Source organism: Nerophis ophidion, linkage group LG01 (genome assembly GCF_033978795.1).
Source record: "Nerophis ophidion isolate RoL-2023_Sa linkage group LG01, RoL_Noph_v1.0, whole genome shotgun sequence".
Taxonomy (NCBI): domain Eukaryota; kingdom Metazoa; phylum Chordata; class Actinopteri; order Syngnathiformes; family Syngnathidae; genus Nerophis; species Nerophis ophidion.
The window spans coordinates 88,363,391-88,385,572 of NC_084611.1; the positions used below are offsets into that span (position 1 = coordinate 88,363,391).

The window sequence follows — 22,182 nt, forward strand, 5'->3', positions numbered from 1 at the left end:
ATATATATATATATATATATATATATATATATATATATATATATATAAATATATATATATGTATTTATAGACAGTATATATATATATATATATATATATACACACATGTAAATATATATGTAAATATTTATATATATACACACATATATATGTATATATACAGTATATATATATATGTATATATATGTATAAATATGTATATATATATATATATATATATATATATATATATATATATACATACACACACACATGTAAATATATATGTAAATACTTATATACATACACATATATATATGTATATATATATATATATATATATATATATATATATATATATATATATATATATATATATATATATATATATATATATATATATACCGTACACTATATATATACTGTATATATATATTTGTCAATATTAGCTTGAATTTTATCAGGTTTTTTCAGGTCACCATTCGTGGCAATTTATTAATTGAAAAATTATTTTTAAGTGAAGTGAAGTGAAGTGAGAAGTGATTTATATTTATATAGCGCTTTTTCTCTAGTGACTCAAAGCGCTTTACATAGTGAAACTGGGAGCAGGTGGCTAAAGTGCCTTGCTCAAGGACACAACGGCAGTGACTAGGATGGCGGAAGCGGGGATCGCACCTGCAACCCTGAAGTTGCTGGCACTGCCACTCTACCGACCGAGCTATACCGGCCAAAATGTTTTGACTAATCAGCAATTCTACAAGATGAATGCAATAACATTATTACGATTGATCACGTGAGTTAAATGTGTCATTTTGACAGCCCTAATAGACACACCACATGTAAAGAACTGAACATTGATCCGTGCAACGTATACTTTTCACCAGAATGCCCAACGAAGGACATCATTTCATTTTTAAAAAACGAGTGTGGGGGTTCTGCGATGAGGCGGCGACTTGTCCAGGTTGTAACCCACAAGCCCCCCGTGACCGGTAGAAAATGGACAAATGGAGTGTGGGCCGCAAAATGGCCGGCGGGTCGCACTTTTGAACCCCTCTGGTTTTAAACCCCTCGCAAACTTCCTTCTGGAGAAGTGGGGACCGCCTGCATAGCTGCCGTTCTAAATTGGAGCCCACCCAAGCAGCAAAACTGGCAAACACACACACACACACACACACACACGTTCACACACACGTTCACACACACACGGGGATAAATCATAAAAACTTCTGTCGGCATTCATGCACTAAAACATTCAATATGAATATACATGAAGGCTGAAGGTCCATAAATCGGCCATATAGGCCATGCATAGTAATTGTGCATATGCCTTTGAAGTGTGTGTGTGTGTGTGTGTGTGTGTGTGTGTGTGTGTGTGTGTGTGTGTGTGTGTGTGTGTGTGTGTGTGTGTGTGTGTGCACGCAGCATAAGATAACAGCAGAGTGTGTCACGCAGGCTTTGCTGCTGGGTGATTGATCATGAGGAGCAGGGAAAAGCAGGTTACTGCAGCACACACACACACACACACACACACGCACACACACACACGTGCATGAAACCCTCTCCGGGTTTGCTCTTTCTCATTTGTCTCCCTCCCCCCCTCCCCCTCCTTTCTTGTGTCTCCATCTTTGCCTCCTCTCTCTCTCTCTCTCTCTCTCTCTCTCTCTCTCTCTCTCTCTCTCTCTCTCTCTCTCTCTCTCTCTCTCTCTCTCTCTCTCTCTCTCTCTCTCTCCTCCCTTCCTGCTATCGCCACAAATAAGAGTTTCAGCCGCCATCTTTTATTCCGTCTGGTGATGGCGGGACCGTGCCTGGACAAGCAGCAGTGAAAGTAGTCAGTGTGCAGCTGGAACAGCAGCTAATGACTGCACAGACATTGAGATCTAGAACAGAAGGAGGGAAAAAAAATTGCCAGTCCAACAGTGTTGAGGGGAGCTGTGGTTCATTTTGATCAACATCAACAACATCCTTCTCATAATCATAATACTTAACATCTTCATCATCATCATCACAAACATCATCATCATCATTATCATCATCATCACCCTCATCACCAACATCATCATCCTTAATGCTCCTCTTCATTCTCCTCCTCCTCATCATCATCCTGATCAGCATCATCATCACAACATTATTATCATCTTTATCATCATCATCATCATCACCATAACTTACATCATAATCTTCATCACCATCAGCCTTAATTCTCCTCATCATCATCATCACCAACATCATCATCCTTATTCTCATCCTCATCATCTTCATCATCATTATCCTCATCATCATCATTATCCTCATCATAATCATAATCCTCATCATCATAATCATCATCCTCATTATTATCATCATCATCATCATCATTACCATCATCATCCTCATCGCCATAACCAACATCATAATCTTCATCACCATCAGCCTTAATTCTCCTCATCATCATCATCACCAACATCATCACCTTATTCTCATCCTCATCATCATCATTATCCTCATCATCATCATTATCCTCATCATAATCATAATCCTCATCATCATAATCATCATCCTCATTGTTATCATCATCACCATCATTACATCATCATCCTCATCGCCATAACCAACCTCATAATCTTCATCACCATCAGCCTTAATTCTCCTCATCATCATCAACCTCATCACCATCATCATCCTTATTCTCATCCTCATCATCATCATCTTCATCCTCATTATCCTCATCATAATCATAATCCTCATCATCTTCATCATCATAATCGTCGTCATCATCCTCATTACTACCATCTTCAGCATCATTACGTAATCATCCACATCACCATCCCCAACATCATCATCATCAATACATCATCATCCTCATCCTTCTCATAATCCTTAGCATCTTCATCATAATCATAATCTTCATCATCTTTATCATCACCAACCTCATGATCATAATCATCGTTATCATTCTCATCATTACATCATCATCCTCATCACCATCCCCAACATCATCATCCTCATCCACATCATCATCATCCTTAGGCATCCTCCTCCTCCACCTCGTCGTCATCATCATTATTAGCCCCGATTCTCCTCCCCATCATCATCATCTTCATCACCATCATCGACCTCATTACCAACATCATCATCATCCTCATCTTCATCATCACCATCACCACCATTCTCTTCCTCATCCTCATTATCATCAATGTCATCATTGTCATCATCATCCTCATCCTTCTCATAATCATAATCCTCATCATCTTCATCATCACCACCATCATCATCAGCCTTAACTCTCCTCCTCATTCTCCTCATCACCATCCTCTTCCTTATTACCAATATCCTCCTCATTCTCATCCTCATCATCATCATTATCTTCCTCCTCCTCCTCATCATCATCATCATCCTTCTCACACTCATAATTCTCATCTTCTTCATCATCACCAACATCATCATAATCCTCCTCCTCCTCCTCCTCCTCCTCCTCATCATCATCATCATCATTATCATCAGCCTTAATTCTTCACATTATCATCCTCATTACATCATCAACTTTATCATCACCAACATCATCATCATCATCCTCTTCCTCATCACCATCATTGTCATCATCATCATCCACATCATCATGATCATTATGCTCATCCTTCACATAGTCATAATCCTCGTCATCTTCATCATCACCAACATTATCATCATCATCATTCCTACTCCTCCTCTTCCTCAGCATCATCATCATCACCCTCATCACCAACATCATCCTCATCACCATCCTCATCTTCATCACAATATCATCATTGTAGTCATCATTTTCATCACCATTCTCCTCATCATCATCATCCTCATCATCACCCTCATCATCATCATCCTCATCATCAACAGCCTCATCATCATCCTCATTAACATCATCATCCTCATCATCATCATCCTCATCATCATCCTCGTCATCTTGATCATCCTCTTCATCATCCTCATCAACATCCTCATTAACATCATCAACAGCCTCATCATCATCCTCATCAACATCTTCATCAACATCATCATCAACAGCCTCATCATCACCCTCATCATCATCCTCATCAACATCCTCATCAACATAATCATCATCATCCTCATCATCATCCTCATCATGATCCTCATCATCATCCTCATCATCATCCTCATCAACATCCTCATCATTATCCTCATTAACAGCATCATTAACATCATCATCATCATCATCCTCATTTACATCATCATCATCATCATCATCCTCATCATCATCATCCTCATCATCACCCTCATCATCATCATCCTCATCATCACCCTCATCATCATCATCATCAACAGCCTCATCATCATCCTCATTAACATCATCATCCTCATCATCATCATCCTCATCATCATCCTCGTCATCCTGATCATCCTCATCAACATCCTCATTAACATCATCAACAGCCTCATCATCATCCTCATCAACACCTTCATCAACATCATCATCAACAGCCTCATCATCATCCTCATCATCATCCTCATCAACATAATCATCATCATCCTCATCATTATCCTCATCAACATCCTCATCAACATCCTCATCATTATCCTCATTAACAGCATCATTAACATCATCATCATCATCATCTTCATCAACATCATCATCATCATCATCATCATCATCATCATCATCCTCATTACCATCATCATCCTCATCATCATCTTCATCAAAATCTTCATCAACATCATCACCATCCTCATTGACATCATCATCAACAGCCTCATCATCATCCTCATCAACATCATCATCATCCTTACCAACATCATCATTCTCATCCTCATCAACATCATCCTCATCATCAACATCAACATAATCATCATCCCCATCAACATCATCATCATCCTTATCATTATCCTCATCAGCATCAGCATCCTCATCCTCATCCTCATCAACATCCTCATCAACATCCTTATCCTCATCAAAATCATCATCCTCATTATCATCTTCATCAACATCCTCATCATCCTCATCAACATCGTCATCAACATCACCATCCTCATCAACATCATCATCTTCATCATTATCCTCATCGACATCATCATCCTCATCATCCTTATCATCATCATCATCATCTTCATCATCATCCTCTTAATCATCATCATCATCTTCATCTTCATCAACATCAACATCATCACCATCCTCATCTTCATCACATCATCATCATCACCTTCATCACATCATCATCGTCCTCCTCATCCCCATCTTCATCAAAATTGTCCTTCTCATCAACATCCGCATCAACATCATCATCCTCGTCATCATCTTCATCAACATCATCACATCCTCATCCTCATCACCAATATCGTCATCGTCATCACCTTCATCACATCCTCCTCCTCATCATCCCATCTTCATCACAATTGTTCTCCTTCTTATCAACATCCTTATCCTCATCAAAATCATCATCCTCATTATCATCTTCATCAACATCATCACCATCCTCATCCTCATCACCAATATCATCATCATCTTCATCACATCCTCCTCCTCATCATCCCCATCTTCATCACCATTGTCCTCCTGCTCATCATCATCCTCATCAACATCATCATCCTCATCATCAACATCATCATCGTCATCCTCATCATCATCATCATGTGTGTGAGAGGAAGAACACGAGGACAAGAAGGAGTGTTTTCTCCAAAGCTATCGCCATGACAACGCTCCCCCGTCTCCCAGTGAGGTGACATTTCACTTTGGCCCGGCGGACGCTCCCTGCAGTGCTGCTCTGATATTGCCAGCGAGGGGGGGGCCGGGGGGGGGGGGGGGGCGCACGTGTGTGTGTGTGTGTGTGTGTGTGCGTGAGACGCCTGTCCTCATTAGGGGTGCACGGCGACGGCGGGCGTGTGGCCCTGATCACACATGCTCACCGTGTCAAAGCAGGACCACCTTTGTGTGTGTGTGTGTGTGTGTGTGTGTGTGTGTGTGTGTGTGTGTGTGTGTTGCTATATCTCGTTACCATCTCCCCACTACTTCTCCCGCCTCGCCTCCTCCTCCCCTCTTGGGCCGCCATATTTAGATCACGCGACAAACACACACACACACACACATCGTATCTGTTCAGGACTTGTGGGGACCACCCTTTCTACAGGTTGTGGAGGCATTAAAAAAAATTGGTAAAATGTCCACTGCCCAGTTAGCTCCTACACGTCTTTAAATCTCTGGATTGATGAAGTAATGTGCGGTTCAGTCTTTCTGGGGACTCTGGGGAAAAAGAGTTAATATGGTTCATAGGGACCACATTTCAATGGTTTTGCATAATTCACACAAATTTGTTCGTGACTACTGAGGACCACTTAAAAAACAAAATAAAAAGTTTAAATTAAATATGACATGATCCTCAGAATAACCGCCTTGGTTATGGGGACCAGGCGGAAGTAATTAACTATACACGGAAGAAGTGTGAGCAGAGCAGTGAGTGCAGTACCAGCTACAGCCCGATGAGGGGGCTGCTGTGCAAATGTCTCACACTCAAACTAGCCAGTAAACATGTTTAGGGGCCAAAGCTTAAAAATGACTTAAGCATCTTCAGAATGGATCTGACTATCATTTAAAAAGGTTTCCCTTCAGGGACCGTTTTTTTGGTCCCCACACCGTCCGAAGTCCCCTAAAAGTGACTGTGTAAACAGAGCGAGGTCCCCATTAAGTCAGAATTGCCAGAACACACACACAAACACACACTGGAATCAAGATGGCAGTCAACAGACTTTTACCATAAAAATATAAGTATTGTGTCTTACAATTTACAGCATTTCAAAATAAAAGCTACTACAAATAACATAGCGAAAATCTAACAAATGACTTTATAGTTTTCTACCATTCATCATGTTTTCAGTTGCTATGGTGATAGCCACTGGCCCCTCGCACCATGAATGTTCAAATAAAATCAACTTTGTTGTCAAAGATTGTAAAAAAAAACACAAAAAAACACAGCACCACCGTTTGGGAACAAGAAGGAGGTGACGGAGGAAAGGGCCAAAAAGTAACTGTGGTAAGTTCAAGGACCCTGCATGAAGTTGGAAAAGGGAAGCCAAGATGGATGGAAGCAGCACATGATGTCAAAGATAATGCCAGGGTGTCCAAGGTAGAAAAACAACCTTTCGCTAGCATTCTGATATTAGCATGCTAGCTTTCTTGGTCGTTTTACAAGTAAACAAACTACACCTGTTAGCATGTTGACGTTAGTATGCTATTGTTTTCTTATGCTAATTTTGTAGGTCATATTTTGGTACTTAATGCATGGTAATGTTAGCATGCTAGCATTTTTCAGGTACACACCTCAGAGTAATATATCTTGGTACTTGACGTATGTTACAGTTAGCCATTTGCAATATTTAGCCATTTTTTTAATAGGCTGCGTCACAGTCCATGCTAATATGTTAGCTTTTTTTTTTTTTTTGCACATTTTGCAGGTATACATCTCAGCCACAAATATTTGGAAACTGAACAAAAGATACCTGTTAGCCCTGTTAGCATGTTAACGTAAATACACAAGCTTGTTTTTTTAAGCAATTTTTTTAGGTTTTCACTTCAGGAAATATTTTGGTACTTAGTGCACACTAACGTTAGCATTCTAGCATTTTAAACATTTTTGTTCAGGTACACACCTCAGAGCAATATATTTCGGTACTTAATGCATGCTAATGTTAGCATGCTAGCATTTCGAACACATTTTTCAGGTCCACACCTCAGAGTAATATATTTTGGTACTTGACACATGTTACAGTTAGCCATCTGCGATACTTAGCTAGATTTTTAAAAACCCGCGGCACAATCGTTAGCATGCAAATATCAGCATGCTAGATTTTTTTGCAGGTATACATATCAGCATCAAATATTTTGTTACTTGACTAAAGCTACCTGTTAGCTTGTTAACATTACTATATTAGCTTGTTATTGTTTTTTTTAGCTAACTTTGTAGGTATTCACCTTAGTCATATTTTGGTACTTACTGCATGCTAGCATTAGCATGCTAGCATTTTAAACACTTTTTTTTTTCCAGGTAAACATCTTAGCGTGATATATTTTGGTACTTGACACACGTTACGGTTAGCCGTTTGCAGTATTTAGCATATGTTTTAACAGCCTGCGGCACAGTGTTATTGTGCTAATATGTTAGCTTCTTTTAGCACATTTTGCAGGTATATATATCTCAGCATCAAATATTTTGTTACTTGACCAAAGATGTTAACCTCAATGTGCTAGCTTGTTTTTAGGTTGGTTTGTTGGGGAGTGAGAGAGGGTAAAAAGTGAAACTTCGGTACTATTGTCAGATCAACTAGGGCGATGCGATTTGAAGGTGTATGTGCATAGATGGTCTCCCAAAGCTTTGGATTAAAAAAATATCAAAATTAGCTACTCTGTCTGGGATTCATTTAAAACCAGCTTATGTGTCATCTAACGAACCTGAGGGGTGACCAGCAGAAGATCTGGTCAGAACACAACAGTATAAACCTCAGTGGAATCATATATGGTGTCGTTGTTTGCAAATGTGAACTGTATGCATGCTATAGTTAGCATGAGAGTCTTTCTTTGCTGATAATTTCTGTTACTTGATGCTATCTGGCCGGCGTGCTAACTATTAGCATTCCAGTTCTTCAGCATTCAGTTTCTGCCGAAACTGTTATTTCTACTACTTGGACAAAATTATCCGTGTTTGGAAGGTGAAAAACCCTGAAAATGGCGAGCCGGTTTACTCACCCGGTGAGCACGACTACAAAGTCCATGACGTTCCAGCCGTTGCGCAGGTACGACCCCTTGTGGAGCGCGAAGCCCAGAGCCAGGATCTTGATCCCGGACTCGAAGCAGAAGATGGCGATGAAGTAGGGCTCCGTGTCTTCCTGTGGCCGGTGAGGCGAGAGACAGGAAGTGAGGCAGAGCGGAGGAGGCGGGGCTTTGGCGTGCGTCAATGTTGTGCGCTTACCAGTCGCTCGGAGAGCGGCGTCTTGTCGTTGTCGGGGAGGTGCTGCTCCAGCGCCAGCACGATGCAGTTGGCAATGATGGTGGTGAGGATCATCCATTCGAAGGGCGTGGAGCTGCGGTCAAGGTCACAAAAACTCGTGCCTACGTTAGCTTCAATGCTAACTCTTTCTTACAAACACTCATTCACACGTTAGCTTCACTGCTAACTCTTTCTCACACAGACTGGTGTACATTTAAGCATCTATGCTAACTCTTTCTTACAAACACTCATTCACACGTTAGCTGCAATGCTAACTCGTTCTCATAAACCCTCGTTCACACGTTAGCTTCAATGCTAACTCTTTCTCACAAACACTGGTGTACATGTTACCATCTACGCTAACTCTTTCTTACAAACACTTATTCACATGTTAGCTTCAATGATAACTCTTTCTCATACACTGGTGTATATGTTAGCATCAATGCTAACTCTTTCTTACAAACACTCATTCACACGTTAGCTTCAATGCTAACTATTTCTTACAAACACTCATTCACACGTTAGCTTCAATGCTAACTCTTTCTCACACACTGGTGTACATGTTAGCATCTAGGCTAACTCTCTCTTACAAATACTCATTCACACGTTAGCTTCAATGCTAACTCTTTCTTACAAACACTCGTTCACACATAAGCTTCGATGCTAACTCTTTCTCACACACTGGTGTACATGTTAGCATCAATTGCTAACTCTTTCTTACAAACACTCATTCACACGTTAGCTGCAATGCTAACTCGTTCTCATAAACCCTCGTTCACACGTTAGCTTCAATGCTAACTCTTTCTCACAAACACTGGTGTACATGTTACCATCTACGCTAACTCTTTCTTACAAACACTTATTCACACGTTAGCTTCAATGATAACTCTTTCTCATACACTGGTGTATATGTTAGCATCAATGCTAACTCTTTCTTACAAACACTCATTCACACGTTAGCTTCAATGCTAACTATTTCTTACAAACACTCATTCACACGTTAGCTTCAATGCTAACTCTTTCTCACACACTGGTGTACATGTTAGCATCTAGGCTAACTCTTTCTTACAAATACTCATTCACACGTTAGCTTCAATGCTAACTCTTTCTTACAAACACTCGTTCACACATAAGCTTCGATGCTAACTCTTTCTCACACACTGGTGTACATGTTAGCATCAATTGCTAACTCTTTCTTCCAAACACTCATTCACTTGTTTGCTTCAATGCTAGCTCTTTCTTACAAACACTCATTCACACGTTAGCTTCAATGCTAACTCTTTCTCACACACTGGTGTAAATCTTAGCATCCAGGCTAACTCTTTCTTAGAAAAACTCATTCAAACGTTAGCTTCAATGCGAAATGTTCTTTACAAACACTCGTTCACACGTTAGCATCACGGCTAACTCTTTCTCACACCCACTGATGTATATGTCAGCATCTATGCTAACTCTTTCTCATACATATTTTGCACATGTTATCATCACTTCTAACTCTTTCACACACACTGGTGTACATGTTAGGATCTATGCTAACTTTTTCTCACACATAATGGTGAACACGTCAGCATCAATGCTAACTCTTTCTCATACACATTTTTGCACGTTAGCATATATGCTAACTCTTTCTAATACACATTTTTGCACATGTTGGTATCACTGCTAACTATCTCAAAAACACTCATGCACACGTTAGCATCACTGCTAACTCTTTCTCACGCAGACTGGTGTACATGTTATTATCTATGCTAACTCTTGCTCATACACATTTCTGCATGTTACCATCAATCAATCAATCAATCAATCAATCAATCAATGTTTATTTATATAGCCCTAAATCACAAGTGTCTCAAATGGCTGCACAAACCACAACGACATCCTCTGTTCAGATCCCAAATGGTAACTCTTTCTCACACACGCTTGTGCACATGTTAGCATCAATGCTAACTCTTTCTCACACACACTGGTTAGCACAATTTTGCACGTTAGCATCACTGCTAACTCTTTCTCACACACACACTCGCGCACACATTAGCATCACTGCTAATTCTTTCTTACAAACACTCATGCACATGTTAGCACCCGTGCTAACTATCGCACAAAAACTAGTACACACGTTAGCAAGACTGCTAACTCTTTCTCACAAACCCTCGCGCACATGTTACCATCACTGCTAAATCTTTGTCACGCACACGTGCACTAATTAGCTTCAGTGCTAACTCTTTCTCACAAACACTCGTGCACACATTTGCATCCCTGCTAACTCTCCCTTATAAACCCTTGTGCACACAAAAGCATCATTGCTAACGCTTTCTCATATACATTCTTGCACGTTAGCTTCAATGCTAACTCTATCTTACAAACACTCATTCACACGTTAGTATCCATGCTAGATTTTTCTTACCAACACTCATGCACACGTTAGCATCACAGCTAACTCTTTCTTATAAACACTCATTCACACCTTAGCATCACTGCTAACTCTTTCTCACAAACACTCGTACACACAAAGGCTTCAATGCTAACTCTAGCTTACATACACTCATGCACATGTTAGCATCCGTGCTAACTCTTTCGCACAAAAACTTGTACACACATTAGCATGACTGCTAACTCCTTCTTATAAACACTTGTGCACATGTTAGCATCCCTGCTAACGCTTTCTCACAAAAACAGGTACACACGTTAGCATCACTGCTAACTCTTTCTCACAAACACTCGTGCACATGTTAGCATCAATGCTAACGCTTTCTCATATACATTTTTGCACATGTTAGCATCCCTACTAATATTTCTCATACACACTCTTGCACATATTAGCTTCAGTGCTAAGTCTTTCTCACACGCACTCGCGCATATGTTAGCATCACTGCTTTCTCTTTCTCACAAACAATCGTGCACATGTTAGCATCCGTGGTAACTCTTTCTCACAAATACCTGTACACACATTAGCATCGCTGCTAACTCTTTCTCATACACATTTTTGCACACGTTAGCATCACTGCTAACTCTTTCTCACAAACACTCGTACACATGTTAGCTTCAGTGCTAACTCTTGCTTACAAACACTCGTACACACATTAGCTTCAGTGCTAACTCAATCCCACCCACACTCATTCACACGTTAGCATAACTGCTAACTCTTTCTCAGACACACTCGAGCACACGTTAACATCAATGCTAACTCTAAAATACGACTTCTCTAGCTTTGATAAGTGGAAACTAAGCCATGAAGTTGTCACGTTGAGTAAATGGTAAATAAAAACAGAAAAAAATGATTTGCAAATCCTTTTCAACTTATAATCAATTGAATAGTTTCCAGAGACAAGATATTTAATGTTCGAACAGGAAAACTTTGTTTTTTTGCAAATATTAGCTCATTTGGAATTTGATGCCTGCAACATGTTTCCAAAAAGCTGGCACAAATGGCAAAAAAGACTGAGAAAGTTGAGGAATGCTCATCAAACACTTATTTGGAACGTCCCACAGGTGAACAGGCTAATTGGGACCAGGTGGGTGCTGTGATTGGGTATAAAAAGCAGCTTCCATGAAATGCTCAGTCATTCACAAACTAGGATGGGGTGAGAGTTACTACTTTGTCAACAAACAAGGGAGAAAATTGTTTAAGAACAACATTTCTCAACCAGCTATTGCAAGGAATTTAGGGATTTCACCATTTACAGTCCGTAATATCATCAAAAAGTTCAGAGAATCTGTAGCAATCACTCCACGTAAGCCATGATATTACGGACCCTGGATCCCTCTGGCGGTACTGCATCAAAAAGCGACGCCAGTGTGTAAAGGATATCACCATGTGGGTTCAGGAACACTTAAAAAACACCACTGTCAGTAACTACATTTGGACGCTACATCTGTAAGTGCAAAATAAAACTGTACTATGCAAAGCCAACGACAATTTATCAACAACACCCAGAAAATGGAAAATGTGGACATCGTGAGGAAAAAGGCGCAAAGTTGAAAAGCCAGCATCTGTGATGGTATGGGGGTGCATTAGTGCCTAAGCCAGGGGTAACTCGTGGGGCGGCATGGCGTAGTGGGTAGAGCGGCCGTGCCAGAAACCTGAGTGTTGCAGGTTCGCTTCCCACCAATTAACATCCAAATCGCTGCCGTTGTGTCCTTGGGCAGGACAATTCAAACTGGCAGCCACGCTTCCGTCAGTCTACCCCAGGGGCAGCTGTGGCTACAGATGTAGCTTACCACCACCAGGTGTGAATGAATGTTGAGTCCCACTTCTCTGTGAGCGCTTTGAGTATCTAACAATAGAAAAGCGCGATATAAATCTAATCCATTATTATTATTATTAACCTACACACCTGTGAAGGCACCATTAATGCTGAAGGGTCCATACAGGTTTCGGAGCAACATATGTTGTCATCCAAACAAAGTTATCACGGACGCCCCTGCTTATTTCAGCGAGACAATGCCAGGCCACAAAAAAAATTAGGTTTCTCAGTGTTAATGTCTGGTTGTGTTTGCGTGTGTGTGTGTGTGTGTGTGTGTGTGCGTGTGTGTGTGTGTGTGCCGGAGGCAGTGTGACGACTGAACACGAGCAGACGGATCGAGCCTGCTCCTAATTGCTCAGTCATTATCCTGCTAGTTTAGCGAAGCAGACTTGACACTGACCCCGTGGCCCCGGGATGGCCTCAGTGCACGCCTGACGTGAGTGCATGAGGCAGGTGGGGTGCGCACAACACACACACAACACACACACACACACACACACACACACACACACACACACACACACACACACACACACACACACACACACACAGTAACCTGTGTGACCTTCCAGGCTTTCTTTATGTTGTCTTTTATTTTCAGTCCCCCATGGTGATCACAGTGTGTGTGTGTGTGTGTGTGTGTGTGTGTGTGTGCGTGTGTGTGTGTGTGTGTGGCGGCAACATGCTAGCCCGCTTTAGCATCTATTATTCAGGAGACACTCTGCTGGCATAACAAGCAGCTGAAAGCAGGAGGTATCATCCGTGTGTGTGTGTGTGTGTGTGTGTGCTCATACTGGTTTCCGCCCATTTCTTCCCCTACCCACGGTCTGTTTCGTCCTTGTGAGGACCGTCGTGTGGTGTTAGTGTGTCTCGGTATCGCCTCCATGAAACATCAACATATATATATATATATATATATATATATATATATATATACACTCGCCGAGACACGCCATTTTCCTTCGGCCACTACCGAAAAAAAATCAATCGATTTTCTCCGACAAAAAGTTCGTCCTTGTGAGGACCGTCGTGTGGTGTTAGTGTGTCTCGGTACCACCTCCATGAAACATCAACATATATATATATATATATATATATACACTCGCCGAGAGACGCCATTTTCCTTCGGCCACTACCAAAAAAAAATCAATCGATTTTCTTCGACAAAAATTTCGTCCTTGTGAGGACCGTCGTGTGGTGTTAGTGTGTCTCGGTATCGCCTCCATGAAACATCAACATATATACATATATATATATATATATATATATACACTCGCCGAGATACGCCATTTTCCTTCGGCCACTACCAAAAAAAAATCAATCGATTTTCTCCGACAAAAATTTCGTCCTTGTGAGGACCGTCGTGTGGTGTTACTGTGTCTCGGTATCGCCTCCATGAAACATCAACATATATATATATATATATATATATATATATATATATATATATATATACACTCGCCGAGACACGCCATTTTCCTTCGGCCACTACCAAAAAAAAATCAATCGATTTTCTCCGACAAAAATTTCGTCCTTGTGAGGACCGTCGTGTGGTGTTAGTGTGTCTCGGTATCGCGTCCATGCAACATCAACATATATATATATATATATATATATATATATATATATATATATATATATATATATATATATATATATATACACTCGCCGAGACACGCCATTTTCCTTCGGCCACTACCAAAAAAAAATCAATCGATTTTCTCCGACAAAAATTTCGTCCTTGTGAGGACCGTCGTGTGGTGTTAGTGTGTCTCGGTATCGCCTCCATGAAACATCAACATATATATATATATATATATATATATATATATATATATATATATACACTCGCCGAGACACGCCATTTTCCTTCGGCCACTACCGAAAAAAAATCAATCGATTTTCTCCGACAAACATTTCGTCCTTGTGAGGACCGTCGTGTGGTGTTAGTGTGTCCCGGTATCGCCTCCATGCAACATCAACATATATATATATATATATATATATATATATATATATATATATATATATATATATATATATATATATATATATATATGTATATACACTCGCCGATTTTCTCCGACAAAAATGCTCAATAGATTCCTAATCAATATGTTCAATCAATGTTCATTTATATAGCCCTGAATCACAAGTGTCTCAAAGGGCTGCACAAGCCACGACTACATCCGTGGTACAGAGCCCACATAAGGGCAAGGGAAAAACTCACCCCAGTGGGACGTCTGTGACAGTGACTATGAGAAACCTTGGAGAGGACCGCATTTGTGGGCAACCCCCCCCACACACCCGGGGAGACCGAAAGCAGTGGATGTCGAGCGGGTCTAACATGATATTGTGAAAGTCCAGTCCATCGTGGATCCAACATAACAGTGAGAGTCCGGTCCATAGTGCAGGGGTAGGGAACCAATGGCTCTAGAGCAGGGGTGCCCATTACGTCGATCGCGAGCTACCAGTCAACCGCGTGGGGGGGGGTGTCAGTCGATCTCCAGCCAGGCTTTAAAAGTAAATAGACCTAAAAATGAGTGATCATCAATCTTCACCAAGACGTCACTTAAATGACATTCACGGTACCGGAGGGTCTTGTGAGATGACGCTGGCTGCTGCAAGATCATTATTATGAAAATATGACCGAGAGGAAGGCGAGAAACACTTTTTATTTCAACAGACTCTCGCGCCGTACCTTCCGTCAAAACTCTAAAGGCCGACTGCCCATTTCCTATCTTCAAAATAAAAGCCCTGCTTCATGCTGCCTGCGCTAACTAAATACAGAGTCTCGGAAAACTGGCGTGCACAAGCGATCCCTCAGAAACCTGGCGTGCACATCACTTGTGCACGCCAGCTTTCCGAGACTCTTATTTTGTTAGCGCAGGCAGCATGAAGCAGGGCTTTTATTGTGAAGATAGGAAATGTGCAGTCGGCCTTTAGAGTTTTGACGGAAGTCTGTTGAAATAAAAAGTGTTTCTCGCCTTCCTCTCTGTCATTTTTTCATAATAATGAACTGGCAGCAGCCAGCGTCATCTCACAAGACCCTCGGGTGCCGTGAATGTCAATCAAGCAAGCTACGGAATTTGCCGCCAATGTTTTTCTTGTAAAGTGTATGGAAGCTGGATGAATTAGATGCCAAAAACCAACCACTTTCATGTGGTATTGTACAGAAAGGACCACTTTTTTTCTCCTCCGTTTGAAAATGTGGGCGTTATCATCATTACTGTCTGATTCCAATCAATGCAAGTCATCAGAATCAGGTAATACACCAACTTATATTCTTGTCTTCGTGAAAGAAAGACATCTATATGTGTTACACATGCTTGTATTATCATTAAACACATTTAACTTGTTGACAAAAATGTCTCTTTCATAAATAAATAAATATAAATGATATATATAAATGAGGTAGATCCCCTCGAGTTGGTCAATTGAAAAGTAGCTCGCCTGCAGGAAAAGTGTTTGCACCCCTGCTCTAGAGCCAGATGTGGCTCTTTTGATGACTGCATCTGGCTCTCGGATCAATCTTAGCTGGCATTACCTAACAAGATAAGTCGTATATTGACAAAAAAAAATGGTTCTAACAATAGTTCTTGTCTCTATGTAGGTGTACTGTCAAGCCGTAACTCATTTTGAGTTTTTTCGCTGTTTTCCTGTGTGACTTGCGCTCCTATTTTGGTGGCTTTTCTTCTTTTGTTGGTATTTTCCTGTAGCAGCTTCATGTCTTCCTTGAATGCTATTCATCGCACATGCTTTGTTGATGATGCATGGGGGCGATACGGAGACCCACTAACACCACACCACGAGTGACCCATGCCTTGGGCACTAATGCAGTTTCCAAAAACAATTTGAAATGTGGACTCGTCGGGACCGCAGAACACTTTCACATCAGTCCATTTTAGTTGAGCTCGGGTGGCGTTTCCGGGTGTTGTTGATAAATTGGCGTCGGCTTTGCATAGTAAATAAATAAATAAATGGGTTGTACTTGTTTAGCGCTTTTCTACCTTCAAGGTACTCAAAGCGCTTTGACACTACTTCCACATTTACCCATTCACACACACATTCACACACTGATGGAGGGAGCTGCCATGCAAGGCGCCAACCAGCACCCATCAGGAGCAAGGGTGAAGTGTCTTGCTCAGGACACAACGGACGTGACGAGGTTGGTTGTAGGTGGGGTTTGAACCAGGGACCCTCGGGTTGCGCACGGCCACTCTCCCCACTGCGCCACGCCGTCCCTATGGTAGAGATTTATCTTGCACTTACAGATGTAGCGTCCAACTGTAGTTACTGACAGTGGTTTTTTTTTTAGGTGTTCCTGAACCCACGTGGTGATATCCTTTACACACTGACATCGCTTTTTGATGCAGTACCGCCAGAGTGATCCAAGGTCTGTGATATCATGGCTTACGTAGAGTGATTTCTCCAGATTCTCTGAACTTTTTGATGATATTACGGACTGTAGATGGTGAAATCCCTAAAATTCCTTGCAATAGCTGGTTGAGAAAATGTTCTTAAACAATTTTCTCCCTTATTTGTTGACAAAGTAGTAACTCTCACCCCATCCTAGTTTGTGAATGACTGAGCATTTCACGGAAGCTGCTTTTTATACCCAATCACGGCACCCACCTGGTCCCAATTACCCTGTTCACCTGTGGGACATTCCAAATAAGTGTTTGATGAGCATCCCTCAACTTTCTCAGTCTTTTTTGCCATTTGTGGCAGCTTTTTGGAAACATGTTGCAGGCATCAAATTCCAAATGAGCTAATATTTGCAAAAAAAATTAAGTTTTCCTGTTCGAACGTTAAATATCTTGTCTTTGCAAACTATTCATTTGAATATACGTTGAAAAGGATTTGCAAAATATTTTATTCTGTTTGTTTCCACCCCCATGCTTCACAGTAGGTGTGGTGTTCTTGGGATGCAACTCGGTATTCTTCTTCCTCCAAACACGACGAGTTGAGTTTATCTTTCCTTAACACGGATCAATCGTCCTGTCCCCTTAGCAGAAAAACAGTACCAAAGCATGATGTTTCCACCCCCATGCTTCACAGTAGGTATGGTGTTCTTGGGATGCAAATCAGTATTCTTCTTCCTCCAAACACGACGAGTTGAGTTTATCTTTCCTTAACACGGATCAATCGTCCTGTCCCCTTAGCAGAAAAACAGCCCCAAAGCATGATGTTTCCACCCCCACGCTTCACAGTAGGTGTGGTGTTCTTGGGATGCAACTCAGTATTCTTCTTCCTCCAAACACGACGAGTTGAGTTTATCTTTCCTTAACACGGATCAATCGTCCTGTCCCCTTAGCAGAAAAACAGCCCCAAAGCATGTTTCCACCCCCACGCTTCACAGTAGGTGTGGTGTTCTTGGGATGCAAATCGGTATTCTTCTTCCTCCAAACACGACGAGTTGAGTTTATACCAAAAAGTTCTATTTTGGTTTCATCTGACCACATGACATTCTCCCAATCCTCTGCTTTTTCATCCATGTATCCATTTTATACATATATATATATATATATATATATATATATATATATATATATATATATATATATATATATATATCCATCCATCCATTTTCTACCACTTATTCCCCTTCGGGGTCGCGGGGGGCACTGGCGCCTATCTCAGCTACAATCGGGCGGAAGGCGGCGTACACCCTGGACAAGTCGCCATCTCATCGCAGGGCCAAATATATATATATATATATATATATGTATACATGTGTACATATACATACATATATACACACATTAACACACATATTCATATATAAATTTATATATTTATATTTATACATACCAAAAAAATATATATATATATATATATATTTAAATACAAACACACATTATAGCAAGGTTAACACTGCCTCACTACTTTTTACACTTTAATGACACTTAAAATGTAACAAGTGTTTGGTGATGGGTACAGTTAGACCCTAGAACAGATTGTTCCAGTATCTGATATTCACAAGCATAAGTGGTTACATTGTAGGATTCTCACGTGCTACGCAGAAGGCCCTTGGGTTCGATTCCCGACCAAAGTTTTTTTTTTTTTTTAATGTAATTCTAATTCATGGCGACCACAGTTTAACCCTGGAACAGATCATTTCTAATCACATGATTCCTGAAAAAAAATTGCTCTGAGCTTCCACTCTGGCTTTAGGGTGTGTGTGTGTGTACACACACATTGTGGACACGCACGGGCGTCTGGTGTCCGAAAAAAAAAAAGATGCTAACAAACATCTCGTAGCATCCTGCTAGCTCAGCAGCTGTAAAACTGTCAGGAGGACACACACACACACACACACACACACACACACACATACATAACACACACACACACACTACTTTTAAAGTACAGTTACTCAATAAATCACTAATTATTGTGTCGTTTTTTTCACAGAATATTTACCTGCTCCAGTAGTTATAAATACAATCATTTGTCTAAAAAGTTGTTATAAGTACACCTCTGCATAACATTGTATCTTTATTATTATAAAAAAGAAATGAATATTGAAAAAAAAAATACATTATTAACATTGTTTTTTAATCTGTAACAGAAGATTTATACTGCATTCATTTGCTTGAAATGTAAAAACATCCTATATTTGAATGTACAGTTTAAATATTTAGTTATAATATATATATATAAGTATACACGCAATAAAATATATATCAAATGTATAGTTAGAATTTAAAATATGTCGTTTTTAACTATTTAAACAATACATTTTTCGAAAAACAAAAATGTAATCTATACAAAAACATTAAAATGTCATTTTTAGACTATCATTAGTGGAGTATTACTATGCGAATATCATTATTAGAGTATTATTATTAAAATGATATTATTAAAGTATCATTACTAGAGTATTATGAGTAGAGTATCATTATTAGAGTGTTGTTATTATTAAAGTATCATTTTATTAGAGTATCATTATTAGAGTATTTTTATTATTAAAGTATTAGTATTACAATGTTATTATTAGAGTATTATTGGACTATCATTATGAGAATATTATTATTAATATAATTAGAGTATTATTATTTTTAAATATTTTTGGAGTATCATTAGTAGAGTATTATTATTAGAGGACCATTATTACAGTATTTTTATTATTAGAATATTATTATTATCAGAGTATCACTACTCGATAATTATTATTATTAGAGTATCATTATCAGAGTATAATTACTCTATTATTATTATTATTATTAGAGTATCATTATTAGAATATTATTATTACATCATTATGGCAGCTAAACTTTCCATCTTAAAGATCTAAAAAAATTATTTGGGAATGTCCGGCGGGTCAGATTGAAAAGCTTAACGGGCCTTAATTTGCCCGGGTCTGATGTACACGATGAGTCGGGTCTGGCTTGACCTCCACCGAACCCCTGAGGCCGACTCACCGAACCCCTAAGGCCGACTCACCGAACCCCTAAGGCCGACTCACCGAACCCCTAAGGTTCAATCGAACCCAGGTTAAGAACCAATGTATTAGAGTTTTATTATTAAAGTATCATATTTAGAGTATCATTATTCGAGTATGCCCTGTTGTGTTTGACAGCGCTCACAGTGCCAACTAGTGGCCTCACAGGCACACTGCAGCGACGTCATCTTTCAGGCCCAACAAACATGAATTGATTCCAATCAATATGAAATGATTCCAGTCAATTTTCCATCAAGCTTCGCGGCCCGAGTCCTTCGCCGAGCTGCCGGCGTGATCCGTTAGCACGTTAGCGTGTTAGCGCTCTAAGCTCTAAACTCTCCCTTTTTGTGTTTCTTAATCCGTTTTACGCCGAGCCTCAATGAGGAGTCGTCAGCCCGTCATCGCGCCGCTCACGTTAAAGCCGCATTACGCCGGATCAGCCGGCGGCGGAAAAGAAGCAAAAAAAATGTCCGTCCCCCGCCGGTCCCGCCTTCCAGGGGATTTGAGGAAGGAGCGATCGCGTCTCGCCGCCATGGCGCTCCACCTTCCCGGGTGGGCTTCAAATAATTATTAATTTGGAGCTCCTTAGCGCCAAATAGTTCCTGTTTTTGTATTTCTGACCTTCTTGAGACATCAACAAGGGAAAGTAGCTTCCATATGAGGAGGTGTGAACAAGTTAGGACATGCGGTAGAAAATGGATGGATGGATGGATGGATGGATGGATGGATAATATTGCCAAAAATGTAAAGTTTTCTTATGAAAAAGTGACTTTTGTCGGGTAAAATTTTGACTCTTTTCATAAAATTGCCAAACATTTTAAGCTTTTCATGTAAAATTGAGATAGGTTCCAGCACCCCCCGTGATCCCAAAAGGGACAAGCGGTAGAAAATGGATGGATAATATTACCAACAATTTAAATTTTTCTTATGAAATTGTCACTTTTGTCTTGTCAAGTAAAATTTCCACTTATTTCATAAAATTGCCCAAATTTTTAAGCTTTTCATGTAAAATTTCGATAGGCTCCAGCACCCCCCGCCATCCCAAAAGGGACAAGCGGTAGTAAATGGATGGATGGATAATATTGCCAAAAATTTATAGTTTTCTTATGAAATTGTAACTTTTGTTGAGTAAAGTTTCGACTCTTTTCATAAAATTGCCAAAAATGTTAAGCTTTTCATTTAGAATTGAGATAGGCTCCAGCACCCTCTGCCACCCCAAAAGGGACAAGCGGTAGTAAATGGATGGATGGAAAATATTGCCAAAAATTTAAAGTTTTCTTGTGAAATTGTAACTTTTGTTGAGTAAAGTTTCGACTCTTTTCATAAAATTGCCAACATTTTTAAGCTTTTCATGTAAAATTTCGATAGGCTCCAGCACCCCCCGCCATCCCAAAAGGGACAAGCGGTAGTAAATGGATGGATGGATAATATTGCCAAAAATTTAAAGTTTTCTTATGAAATTGTAACTTTTGTCGAGTAAAATTTTGACTCTTTTCATAAAATTGCCAAAATGTTTAAGCTTTTCATGTAAAATTTCGATAGGCTCCAGCACCCCCCGCCATCCCAAAAG

At 40.1% G+C, this 22,182-nt stretch overlaps 1 protein-coding gene across 9 annotated transcripts in view; it reads right to left on the reverse strand.

Moving 5' to 3' along the window:
* cacna1ab (calcium channel, voltage-dependent, P/Q type, alpha 1A subunit, b) overlaps positions 1 to 22,182 on the reverse strand; it is a 252,875-nt gene that overhangs the window by 203,503 nt on the left and 27,190 nt on the right. For all 9 annotated transcript variants that reach the window (XM_061914721.1, XM_061914716.1, XM_061914731.1 and 6 more), the window contains exons 2-3: positions 8,904 to 9,009; positions 8,681 to 8,820 (exon numbers count right to left, since the gene is read on the reverse strand). In XM_061914721.1, the coding sequence (XP_061770705.1) occupies positions 8,681 to 8,820; positions 8,904 to 9,009 (246 nt within the window). The remainder of the gene's footprint in view (positions 1 to 8,680; positions 8,821 to 8,903; positions 9,010 to 22,182) is intronic.